The sequence below is a fragment of the Anser brachyrhynchus genome (assembly GCF_964034855.1).
Source record: "Anser brachyrhynchus genome assembly, chromosome: 3".
NCBI classification, from domain to species: Eukaryota; Metazoa; Chordata; class Aves; order Anseriformes; family Anatidae; genus Anser; species Anser brachyrhynchus.
This window is the reverse complement of record NC_137696.1, coordinates 118685291-118698458: the sequence shown is the minus strand read 5'-3', so window position 1 is coordinate 118698458 and position 13168 is coordinate 118685291. Positions and strand designations below refer to the sequence as shown.

The window sequence follows — 13168 nt, the reverse complement described above, 5'->3', positions numbered from 1 at the left end:
TCCACCAAGCTACGCATCATGCTCTGAAGAAAATCCCAGTGGTGCTGAGGTGTGGGAGGGGCTGGTGGGTGCCTGGCTGTTGATGTTTTGGCGTGCTTTTGTAAGCTGGACACCCCCTACATCGCTTCTCCACAGACACCTTCCAGTCCTTCCCCAGGTTGAGCGCACAGGTGGCAGAGATGATCCCTGTCTGACAGCTGCCCGTTAAACATCTTGATGGACAAAGCAGATCGTTGACTTTGGGTTGCTTTTTCATCAATATTTAACCACGTGAGGCCAACAACCTTCCTGTCTGCTTCTTGGCATCTCAGCAAGCCCTGCCCTAACCATGCTCGGGCTCCGGCGTGGAGCCTCAGCACACAGGAGCTAGCGGTGATCGGCTGCTGTTGGCTTGGTGGCCACCTTCCCCTCTAGAGCGTTATGGGCCCTCCGCTTTTCACTCAACACCATCGTCTAGCAGAAGGCTTCTGGTGGGCAGTAAACTGGAAGCAGCCCGAAGCAGAGGATGTCAAACAGAGGATGTTTGAGAGGCGAGTGCCTGGGAGCTCCTGCTCCAGCACGTCTCCGCATGGCTGCATCGGCGCCACGACAGCACCGAACAGAGGGAGCACCAGCAAAGTTTGCTTATTATTATTCTTGTAAAATTTCCTGCTTAGTCCTAAAGATCACATCAGCCTTATCAGGAAACGTTAGAAAAGAAAAGACAAAAAAAAAAAAAAATCCTGTTTTGTAACGTCTGGGGTTGTGAAAGAGATCTGAAATGGCTGAATTAGCAAGTTGTTTTGATTCACAAAACCCTAATATGTTCTGGGGCTACAGACAAAGCTCCTCTCCCGCCTCACTCGTGCCTGTGTGCACATAGACTCACTAGTTTACTTGGAGCCGGTCCAAAAAGTTTATTAAACATTATCAGTTCAATAGACGTAAAATTTGCTTAGAAGAAGAAAGAAAAAAAATGCTAACACCTTGCATTTATTAGTGGATGGGTTTCTTTCTTGCCCTAAGGCTTCAGAAGGGTTTCAGTGCAAACATAACCGAAGGATGCTCCTGAACTGGACGGGGTAAGCGCTCGGAGAAGAAAAGCCTGCAGGGTGCTGGCTCGCCAGAGCAGCTCTTGCTTCGTCCAGGGACCTTCCCACGAAACCTGCCTGTGGATTTGCGAGGTGGAAGCGAGAAGAAGAGCCGCGGTCTCTGCGAGTGGGGGCAGCCAGGACGCCAAGGCGGCGTCCCAGGGTCGGTGGCTGTGCTGCTGGGGCTGTTTGTGGCCAGGCTGGCACCAGGCTGCGATGTTTGGGAAGGCTCCCGCGCGGGTGGCCGCATTGTGCTGCCAGAGGTGTCGTCTTCGCAATTAGATGGATAAATGAGGGTCCAGATTAGTCATGGTCAATTAGGAGGCGATCATGCCACTTCTTGGAGCTGGATTATTAGTGTGGGTGTTTTGGCCAAGCTCCAGTTACGCTCTCCCATACTCCGCGAGCGCTTTCTAACGATCCAAAACCATCGCGTGGCATCGTTACTTGTTGCTGAAAACCAGCAATGTTTTATTCCTAAGTCCGCCGCACATCAGTAATGGCTTGAGTGCTCTGCATGTATCAGTTACGCTTACACGCACGCAGAAATTCTTCATGCCGTGAACTGCTGCAGAAATTATTGCTATTAGCCTGGGGCTGCAGTTCTCATCAGCTGTCTATTGAGCACAGTCCCGGCCACACATCTCCTGCAGATATGTTGGAAGATTTAGGTTTTTCCCTTCTGGACCACCAAGACTTCCAGCTGCAAATGCTGCGTGCTTACAGCGGTGGGCTGGAGAAACGCGCGGCCGCTGGGGAGCTTCACCTGGGAACTGCTGTCCAGACAAGCTGGGCTCTCACCCCTTCCAGCACCCAAAGTTATCACAAACTTTGTGACGAGGAAACGAAGCAGCTGGGGGAGTCTGCAGCTGGTGCCGTACGTTAGCAGTGCCTGGTGGTTAAGCGCAGGAGTCACCATGCTTCACTGTTCAAGAACAAGGGCTTATTTAAAAAGAAGAGGAAAAAAAAATCCACAAACCAACCCTGTTTTTGTTGTGCTGCTCAGTCCGAGCCTAAGTTTTATTAAAGATTTCCATTCGGCAGAACCATCTAATAAATCTTACTGGTTAACAGTCAGAGGAGGAGGAAGAAAATGCTTTTCTGGTACCTTTTGGGAATTGCTGGTACTAAATTAGCTGCTCTGGAATTATTGCTGGCACCATCACGCTGCTGCTGTACCCCGTGGAGGATCGCTGTAGCACACTTCTGTGTGCACACTGCCTGAATTCCAAGCGAGCAGGATATGGAATTTTTAATCATACGCAGAAACGCATTCCGTATTCTTTTTGCTCCTGGAAAAATAAACCCTTGAAGGGCATTGCAGGAAGGGAGAGCGCCAGCCCGCAAAGGGAGGGCTGCCCAGCGCTGCTGCCAAGCGCAGGGCTTCCAAATCTCCAAATACCCTGCGAGCTGCCAAACTGAGATGGGGCCCGTCGCACACGAGCGCCCGTTTGGCACCATCCCTCAAAGGACTAGTTCTAGGTCGACACAAATTTCTTACTGACTTCCATCAGGCCGGGCTTAATCTGGAAATGGGTGCTCAAGCTGCTCTTGTATTGAGCGCGAGCCGGAGAGATGAGCCATTTATGTATAGTTTTTCATTAAAGGTAATTTAACTGGATATTAAAACAATTCTGATGGACCTCTATGTTTCCACATGTGCTTTGCAGGGAATATCAAGCGCTTTTCCCTTCCCTGTACTCCGAGCAACCGCACTTAACATGTGGAAGCAGTGCAGCTAAAACCAGAAGTGATGCGGTCAAGATTTTCCCAGCAAATTTGGTATTGAATGATTCCTGTTGAGAGGAGATCGATAGCATGCAGTTAATTTTTAAGTTGTTTATGTTGCTGCTTTTAAATCATGTACTTTGTGATCCATGCTAATGAGTGGAAGGAGGAATTTGTAGCCTCACAGGCTAAGGTCAGAAGGGACCTGTGCGCGTAGTTAATCTGAGTTTGTGTACACGCAGACCACAGACTGTTCCCCAGGCAGCATCTCTCTTGGAAACACATCTAATCTTCTCTTAAAAACACCGTGTTGGTGAGTTCATCTGTCCCTCGCTGGTTCGCTGTTTAATTATCCTTGCTGTCAGGGAAGTGCCTCACTTCAAGGCTGAGATGCTCAACTTCACTTTCCAGCCCTTGCAACCTTGGTTTGCCAAACCAAAAGCTCATCCATTTGCTCCCAGTGATCAAGTCACCTCTCAACCTTTCTTTGACAAACTCCTTAAAATTCATGTCAGAGATTTTTTTTATTTTTTATTTTTTGCAACGCGGGGTCATTCTTGCAGCTTTCACATGAACTTTGCTGGTATTTCCACATGTTGCTGGGCTGACCCGAGTCGTCCCCTCCTGGTGCCAACGCTGCATGCAGCTGCACTCTCTCCTCCCCACGTGTTTTCACTTCCCCGTTACAGCTCATACGCTATAGCCAATATTGCACTGACAGTACTGGGCAATATAGCCAATATTCCACTGCATTGCAACGAGAGCTCATGTTTGTAGCTCCGAGTGGCCTCCTTTATGTACTCCTCTGAGGGCCTGGCTTTCTAAAGGGAGCACTGGCAGGTGCAGCTGCAGTCGTGCTTCCTAAAGATATTGCTTTGCATTTACAACGCCTCTGCTGGCTTGAGACTGCCCAACGGGGACATGCAGATAACCGCCTACATTGCTCACGCTGTAATACTTTTAACCCCACCAAGTGTTACGCCACCTGCAACCTTTACCAGGGGAGATTTTCTGTTACCTGCATTGTCGGTAGAAATATTAAATAGCATTGAAGAAGAATCAATGCTCGCTACCGATGGCCTTGCTCAATGATACCTTCTCATTAACAACTACATTTTGAGATCTGTCAGTGAAGCAGATTTAATCTCTCTAATGTGTGCCTTGTTAATTCCATATAATACCAGCCAAATACCTGGGAGAGATCGCGCTATATTATACCATCACAGTTGTCTTTAGCAGCCAGGCGTGTTTTATTAAAAAACAAAACAAAGAACCCAACTCCTACCGCCAAAGCAAAAAGCAGGTTTGTTTGACAAAGACCCACTTTCCACAAAAATGCATCGATTGCTGTTCATTATACTATTAGTATGTAGTTATTTGTTGAAGAAATCCCAAATTAACCGCTCTGTTATTTTGCGAAGGACCACCACTAGGCTAAGAGACTACTTAGCCTGATGATGATACTTTGCAAAATTAATTGCTGCACTAAGATTCTGCCTTTCACCTTTTCAAAATATGGGAAACACTTTTGCAGTACCCTGATCTGTCTGAAATCCCCCGAACTGTAAGAGTTATTAAAAATCAACGTTAGTGGTTCCAACAGCTTCTCAGCCAAGTCCCAGAGTTGCCTGTGCGTAAGATGGCCAGTTTACCTGATTTGAGAATGTAATTCTGACCTTTTTCACACCCCTCCTTGCTGCAAGCCATACCTGCTGTTGGTCCACTCACAGTGTAAGTTGGAACCAAACTTTCTTGCTTCTTTCCAAATGCAGATGAGAAATACCCATCAGATCGTTCTGTTACACTTCAGTACTCCATCAGCAATGGTTTTCTAACTGATTAAAATTATAGATTTCATCCTAACAGGTTTAAAGTCCTTTTCTTTTTACTCCTACTGGTCATCAGTACCTCAATGGTTCCCTCAGCTGCTTTTAGCAGCAGCCAACTTTTAACCTATACCTGGTATTTGTTACTGCTAAGCTTCCATTTTTTCCTATTTCCATGCCTATTGCTTTATTTAGTCTCTGTCGTAGCTTTCACATCTCTTTTTGGCCAAAATATTTTTCCTTGAACATGTCCCAGCACATTTAGAAATTTTTGAAATAGTGCCTTTATTTTTGGCATCAAATAGGATGTATTTTACTATTCCTATTTTTGGTGACTATCCCGCTGTAAATGTAGGATTCCAGTCCGCTGTGCTGCTTTAGGCTTTGGCAAAAAAATCATTTAAAAGTTTGAAGTTACTTTTTATTATCGGGTGTCGTATTCTGCTTAAGGCAGGCCAGTTTATTGGGATCACCATCGCGGTGCTGAAGCAACAGCTAGGACGTATGGCACTGGTTTTAACTCTCCTTGGTCAACCAGAAGGTTTGCTGTTTGTGGGGTGGAAAACAAAGCATCCCTTAGTGTCAGAAACCTTGGGAAGTGGTTGTGTGTGATGCTCGGCTAACATCCCCTGGTTGAAACAAGAATGGGCTTCAGCGGCCAAGAGAGGGCGCTCATTAAATTATTAAAAGGAAGCAAAAAAGGGGGAAAACAAGAAAAACAAACAGCAAAAAGAGAGAAACGGAATGTGCTTTCTTAAAAATATTTTTTTTCTCCTCCACCAAAGCAGAAGACTAACCCCAAGTTGAAACACGGAGGTGATTTTTCAACTGTAGGACAGGTGTAAGAGGAATCCCTGGGCTAAGGAGAGGGCCAAAAGGAGCTGAAGACATGGGGTTACTGGTGGTCCTGAGGCAACCCCACTTCTCTGTCCCTGCCTGCAGGGCACAACCCCTCCAGCCCTGGCTTTGCTCAGAGCCTCAAGGCACTGCTGCTGTGGAAATAAAATACCAAGCCTTCACCAAGCCCAGCCGGGAAGGGGAGATGGGTCCTCTTGTCCCTGCGCAGGGCACGGCTGGCAGCATTCACCAGCCAGCGATGGCTTTTTAGCACGGCACAGATAGCTCGGCCAGCCCCCAGCATGGGTAGGTGCTCCGCAAAGGGCTGGCGCTAGGTGATGCCTGAAACCAGCCAGCCTTTCTGCTCTCTGTACCAGTAATGCAATACTTTTTAGAAGGCCTTTAAGTCCTGCCAGTACCCGTGAGGGGTGCCAAGTTTTATTTTTGTCTGCCAGTTTGGGAAGTTTGTTAAACCTGTGACTGGGATCAGGGAAGCGAGCCCAAAAAGCAATCAAAGACACGCAATAAATAATAATTAATATCAGTGTGTGGTGCTTATTCGCTTTTTTTTTTTTTTCCTTTCAAGGCTCTTTTGGCTAGATTAAAAAATCCAGTCCCACATGATGGCAGTCTCTCATACAGCGTTTACTTCTCATCCTCTGGTTACACATGGCAAAGAGAGGAAAACAGGGTGACTGTGCTCTGCTGGGGGAGCCCAGTGCATGGCCCTGCCCTCAACCCACATTGCCTGAATATCAGGAGACGCATGAACCACAGTAAGGTGCTAGAAGTACACTTTGGAAAACGTTGCATCCCTAAACATGTAGTTTAAAGGACTTTAAACACGTACTTTAAAACCCCAGATGGTACAGAACTCCCTTCCCCTGCCCCTTCGCTATTAGGCAGCATTAGTTTATTTAGCAGCAGAAAATGTTAAGGCACCGGTAATTCAATTTGAATGGTTTTTCTCACCTGCAGAACTGCCTGGAGTGGTTCATGTTGGGACCTGCTTTAATATTGCCTTTCTCTGGGTCATAGATGGTGGTTGCCCGTGCATAAGCTCCTCCAAGAATAAAGATGAACCCATTGAGAGTGACTGCAGGAGCATATTTGTTATCTGTCAATGGAAAGCAACACTGAGATCAGTTTTAGGCTCAGGTTTGGAGACTGTTTTTTATTTATACATTCCCCTTATTTATAGATAAGTCACGTTTCTTCATACCTCCAAGGCTAGGGAAAGAAAAATGAGGAAATCTTTCCTGGTTTTGTTCTTCTCTCTTACGGTTCTCAAAGGCACTTTTAAAGTTCATCAGTCCTTCATCCCCCAGTACACACCCCCCCTCTAAACTGGTAAAGTACAATTATCCTCTTGCAGAGCCTAATGGAGTCACCGTGAAAGCACCACTCTTACATATGAAATTAAGATGTCAAGTTGTTTCAGACTTTTGAATTGCTGCAAATTTTAACTCAGATGCTTCCCAACCCTGTGCAGCAGCTAAGTACAGAAGAAACCCACAGTGCAGAGTCCCACTTAATAATATTCAATAGTTGATTCTCTTTTGTATTCTACTTTTGCTTGTGGGAAGGTCACCCACACAATCCAGAAGATTATCTGAGACCTGACTTTTTTTCTCCTTCATCTGTCTCACACATTCACCTGTATTTTTATTTTCAGATGTGTGAAGTACCTCCGAGCAGTCCCGTGTATTGCAATGAACTGCGTGACACCGGGGTTTGAAATTAAGCGAGTGCCTTCTCCTAAGTCACGTTCAAGCAAAGTTTCCAAGGATGCTTTGAAACTTCTCAGTTAGCTGCAACATTATTAGAAATATTAACCATAATTTACTGAATAAAATAATTCTGATTTAATTAGCTGACTTGTCCCGTATGCCGCTATCACGCCATATGCACATTATTAAATATGAGCCAGTTGGGCTGAAATTTCTCATGATGGTGTCTGTCTTAATGCGAAACAGTTTTTTTAATCAACATTTCAGCAAAACCAATCAGTAGCGTCTGGGAACAAAAGACGGGAAAATACATTGCTTGAGTTAAAATATGCCTCACAATTAGTTCTCTAAGAATTAAGTGCCTAAGCCCTTCGGAGCAGACATTTCCTGGGTGGTTATCCTGGTGTTAGTGGACACATATTTTGCCACTTCCTATAAAAATTCTCTGTGCGTAGCTATATGTTAAAGCTTCTCCCAAGTCTGTATTTATGTATCTCAGGGAAGGGTGATCCTCTTGCATTGCCAGAGGAGAATTAGCCTGGACAAAGTGCTGCTGGCCACGTGTAGGGTGTCCAGGGCAGCACACTGGAGAGGAGGGCCACGATCTTTACTTGCGTTGCCCATGGCCTCCATACAGAGTCCAAGGGCTCTATAGGTTCCTCCCATATCTGTGACTCTACGACTGCATCCTAAGAAAGAAAGAAATGGGCTTAAACCAACCCCAGTGACTTTACTTTTGGCATTCTCTTACCACTTGCCTGGCTGGCACTGTAACTCTGAGGTTCTTTTAAAACCATCTTACTCCATTAAAAAAAATGTAACGAGAGATTTAATTTGACAGGAGTTAAGCAAAAGTTGCTGAATGTGTCCAGAAGAGTGGTGATTTCCTTAACTGGGGTTTGAAGTTGTTAAATTAAAAGGGAAATAATGGTTTTGTGGTGTCTGCCTCTGTTCCAGCATGCCTGTGGTGTGGTCTGGCGCAGTCTGGGGGAAATATGGGGCTGCAGCACCCGACGTGAACACAGACAAAACATGTTACGGGTTTTAGATGGACTCCTATTACTCTCAGCATCTACAGGCATATGTCAAAAAACACAGATGTATTAGGAAAATGTCACTGATCCTTGGGAACAGATGGGAAGAAACTAATTCATCCAGAAAATAGAACAAGGAGTATTCAGTTTCTTCTCGGTGCCACTAAGCCACTATAATTCATCAGAAAGACTTATCTGTCCTAACAACTCGTCTCACATCCCTTTCCAAATCAGGCTTGCATATGTGACATTTTTTCCAGTTAAGACACTCATCAGAATTTTTCCATATTTAATTATCACATTTTCCTGTTTCTTTTTTTTTTTTTCCTTCAACTAGCACTATTTTGCAGAAGAATAAAACTCTCGCATTAAAAAAAAAAAAAAAAAGAGCTCAGCACTCAACTCCCAAATCTCACAGGGAAATTATTTGGGGCTCCCTCAAGGCAGAAACAGCGACTTCTCAGGAGACTGAATCACTGACTTCACATTCCTTTTTGTCAAAGAAAAAGAGGGAACCCCCTTGGTTATTTTTATAGTGACTTTTTTTTTCTTTTCAAATAAGCAGCGTGATATTCTTTTTCTTCTTTTTCTTTTCTCTTTTCTTTTCTTTTCTTTTCTTTTCTTTTCTTTTCTTTTCTTTTCTTTTCTTTTCTTTTCTTTTCTTTTCTTTTCTTTTCTTTTCTTTTCTTTTCTTTTCTTTTCTTTTCTTTTCTTTTCTTTTCTTTTCTTTTCTTTTCTTTTCTTTTCTTTTCTTTTCTTTTCTCTTTTCTTTTCTTTTCTTTTCTTTTCTTTTCTTTTCTTTTCTTTTCTTTTCTTTTCTTTTCTTTTCTTTTCTTTTCTTTTTTTTCTTTTCTTTTCTTTTCTTTTCTTTTCTTTTCTTTTCTTTTCTTTTCTTTTCTTTTCTTTTCTTTTCTTTTCTTTTCTTTTCTTTTCTTTTCTTTTCTTTTCTTTTCTTTTCTTTTCTTTTCTTTTCTTTTCTTTTCTTTTCTTTTCTTTTCTTTTCTTTTCTTTCTTTTCTTTTCTTTTCCTTTTCTTTTCTCTTTTCTTTTCTTTTCTTTTCTTTTCTTTTCTTTTCTTTTCTTTTCTTTTCTTTTTTCTTTTTCTTTTTTTTCTTTTCTTTTCTCTTCTCTTCTCTTCTCTTCTCTTCTCTTCTCTTCTCTTCTCTTCTCTTCTCTTCTCTTCTCTTCTCTTCTCTTCTCTTCTCTTCTCTTCTCTTCTCTTCTCTTCTCTTCTCTTCTCTTCTCTTCTCTTCTCTTCTCTTCTTCTCTTCTCTTCTCTTTTTTTTTTTTTAAGAGGCAATCATGCTTGATTCTCATCATTTTTCCAATGCACCACCTATCTGTTGTCTTTTTAGTGCTTTTGACTTCAGCTACAAATTCATAAATTGGCATAAAGTAAGCTTGAGACTGAGAAACAAGGAAATCTCTGCTGCTTCTTTCAGGAAGGGAGAAGTTCACAGCAAACAGTACTGTAAAAACATGAAGTCACCAGGGTTGGTTTAAACCTCTCTCTTTTTTTCATTGTAAAAGGACACAGTCGTAGAGCCACAGATATGGGAGGAACAGATCCTGATGAAGATATGGCAGAAGGACACGAGGGACTCCCCTCCAGACGCTGGTGGAGAGAAGGCAGTGTATTTTACTTCTTGTTTTGTTACCATGGAGGCAGAAATTTTTCACAGACACAAGGAGCTTGGAAAACTCAAGCTGGCACTTAAGTGTGGATGACCTCCTTCAATCTGCAACCTTGCTTCATCCCAGGTGCTACCTGTGTCCTTCCCTTACCCTTTCCAGGACTTTGTAACCTCATGAAAACAGCCAGAAGCCCCCAAAGTTGGTCACTGCTGATCTGTAACATGGTAATAGTGCAAGGTGGTGGGGGACCCTGATTTTGCAAAAGCACGTTCTGGTTGGGTTTTTTGGTCAATGCTCTTGGGTGTGAGCAGAAGCTCCTGTGGGTAAGAGGATTGTAATGGGACACGGCCAGAACACTGGTTATTTCAAATACCTGCCTGAGGGAAGGAAGAAAGAGGAGAGGGAAATGGAAACTGAGGCTATGGAGTAGCAGCCTCCTTTCCCCTCCAACATTTAGATGTTGGAGCTATCAGATATGGCAATCTATGTAGGGCTGGAAAATCTTAAATGAGATTTGTACACGACAGCAAGCTCACTTGAGATTAAAAGGCAGAGTAAATGTAAAGGAAATAATAGATAAAAGGTATCTCTACACATGGCTAACATCATAGCATCATTCTCCTTTGCTGTTGCTGTAGGAAAACAGGCAAATATTTCTACTCTTCCAGTGATGAGTTGTTGCAGGAAGGGGTATGCACTCAGACAATCCTTGAGCCAGCGCTGTACTTCACATGGTGTTGATAATTTAACCTACTGGTGTGCTCCTCTCTTTCTAACAACAACATGCTGTCTGTGATGTGTTTTACGGCTCTCATATCTCCTGGTACATTACATGGTCAAGTATCATAGATCTGCTTTCCATTCCAGGATTACTTACAGACCTTATGCTGCCTTCCAGTGGAGCACTCAGTCAGAGCCTGAAGTGGCACGAAAATGAATGGCAGCAGCACTTCATATGGAAACAGGTTATTAAAACCAAACCCAATACTTTTGTCAGGAAGAAGAAATGCTAGCATGCCACCAGACCTGATACGGCTCCAACCAAAGGATCTCCCTGCAGGCATGGGCGGCTGGGCTGTGGAGAATGATGAGAATGATGCACATGATGAAGCATATTGGAGAAAGGAGATGAGTTAATAGGATCCAAATCTGCTTTTAATAGGAAGCATCTCTTCCTCTCCCTGAAGACTATGCAGACAAGCTCAAGAACGGCATAGTAATGGATGAGATAGGATAGTCAGGAGACTGCAGTCTGATCCATAACATAGCTCACGAGGCTGAAGTGCAGATATTGCAATTAGCATTGAGGTCTCCGATGTCAGCCCTTCTGGCACGGTGCTGTCACCACGAGGGGAAGCCAGTGCTCCCCGGGGAGCAAGGCAGAAGGACACAGTGGGACGAGGAATGATGATGGCCAGGAGTGCTCCAGGAATGGGCCTGATGAGTTTCGCTGTGGTGGGGAGCATGCAGCAGATGAGAAGAGGAAACCAAGCTACATCACCCCACATGAAGACAGAGATGCTAGCTGATTTCTCGTAACTATACAAGACTCATTGCTTTGAGACTTCTAGGTGAGAGCCAGCCCAATCCACAGCACAAATACTGAACTTAAGGCCTTGGGAAGAGGGACAGGACAAAGACATACATCTGATTTGTCTTGTGAAGCCCAAATTCATGGGACTGGTTGTGCATTTTAACCAAACTAAGCCAGAGGATGGTGAAGTAGAAATGCCCCGATGCTGCTAACACCGTTTTCCAGATATTTCTTGCATTCATAGCTCTATGATTCGCCCACTTCAGTTTGACATATTACTCCAATAGTAAATGGTATGGGGAGGAACTAGATACTCGGATTAGAAACCAGAAATGCTCGTAGATCTTTGACCTCTGTGTTCCCATAATTCTCAGTAGATTTTAGAAGTTAGTAGTGGTGATGAATAAACACTCACCATCCAGAAACACCAATCAAAACTTGTAATTCCATCAGTAGAGATGCTGACTGTTCAGGGTATCAAAAAAGGTATATTTTAGTGCCCTGACATGAAGGCACAATGTGAACTAAAATGCAGTGACAAGATAATTAGGCTTACCTACAATCACTGACTTCAGCATGTCTATGGCCATCTTGTTAAATAGGACAAAACTTAGGAAGCTGGGCATGAAATATATTTTTAGCAGAGCTATATAGGACGACCTGGTAAGAAATGGAAGGACAACCTTCCATTGAAGGTTCCAAGAGAAAGAGTATCTTCTCCAAATAGAGAGATGCGTAATCAAAACCTGTTTCTACCCCAAGGCTACCACAGCACTCGTGCAACGTGTTGGTGAGCCTAGTTTCATACCTACTGTCCACAGGTGTCCCAACATCTCATGTCAAGTGAAGGCTAAAGAACAAATGGAAACTGGGGGTGAACTCACTGCTTATTTGGAGGAGAAGGGGGGGCAGAAGAGAGCTGGGGCTGAACTATGTGGATGTGCTATCAGTCCCCACTTCATACCTGTTCAACATAGACAAGAATTCAATATCCAGCCTGCTTCACCTCCAATAAGATTATCCTAAAACTGACCCTTTCCCTCTCCATGGTTGACACCAGTGCTGCCGTGAGCTAGGCTGGCACACGATGCTTTGGAAGAGATGGATCTGTTGGGTTCAAACGTGTGCCATGCTGCATTCAACTCGCTGATGGCTGTAAAATACCAGTGACTTGAAACAGGTACTACTGTCCTGAAGATCTCCAGAGACTTCTTTCGATACCAGCATCTACTGTTGCATATTTGAACATACTTGAGGTGTTTTTAAATAATCTGTTATTCCATTTGAAGTTGAACAGGCTTCACTGATCTCGGGAGTCATCTTAAACAACACAGCTCACTGTCAGATGTCTCAGGTTACTTAGTCCGGAGAGACACCTCAAGAATCCACAAATACACACAAAAAGGCTTTGAGGCTGTCAAAGGCACCCCAGAAATGATCGTATCAGAGTTCATCTCATCTCATCTGCATTTTGTAAAAAGTAACCCAAGACTCCTACTCCCTCTTTGTTTTGAGTAAAGGCTGACTGAACTGCACATGCAGTGTCACTCAGCTCTTTGGGGATACCGTTTGGGGATACAAGTACAGGTGATACTACGGTCTTTGTAGAGCTGGAGAAATAAAAATATATTTCCAGTATTCCTACAGCCTTTTTAGAGAAGACCAAGCATCACATCAGTTCATTTTCCCAGACATTCTCCACTGGGGTGCAATTTTTCAGACTTTGTGTTCTTTTACTTCATTTGCAAATAAATTGGCATTATACATTTCTGAAC

The 13168-nt window shown here is 43.7% G+C and overlaps 1 protein-coding gene across 7 annotated transcripts in view; it reads right to left on the bottom strand.

The window, feature by feature from the left end:
• The window catches only part of KLHL29 (kelch like family member 29), a 399077-nt gene that overhangs the window by 14522 nt on the left and 371387 nt on the right, over nt 1–13168 (bottom strand). For 6 of the 7 annotated variants that reach the window (XM_080588569.1, XM_080588571.1, XM_080588565.1 and 3 more), the window contains one exon: nt 6434–6578. The exons of the other annotated variant lie outside the window; for it this stretch is intronic. In XM_080588569.1, the coding sequence (XP_080444695.1) occupies nt 6434–6578 (145 nt within the window). The remainder of the gene's footprint in view (nt 1–6433; nt 6579–13168) is intronic. 7 annotated transcript variants of the gene reach the window in all.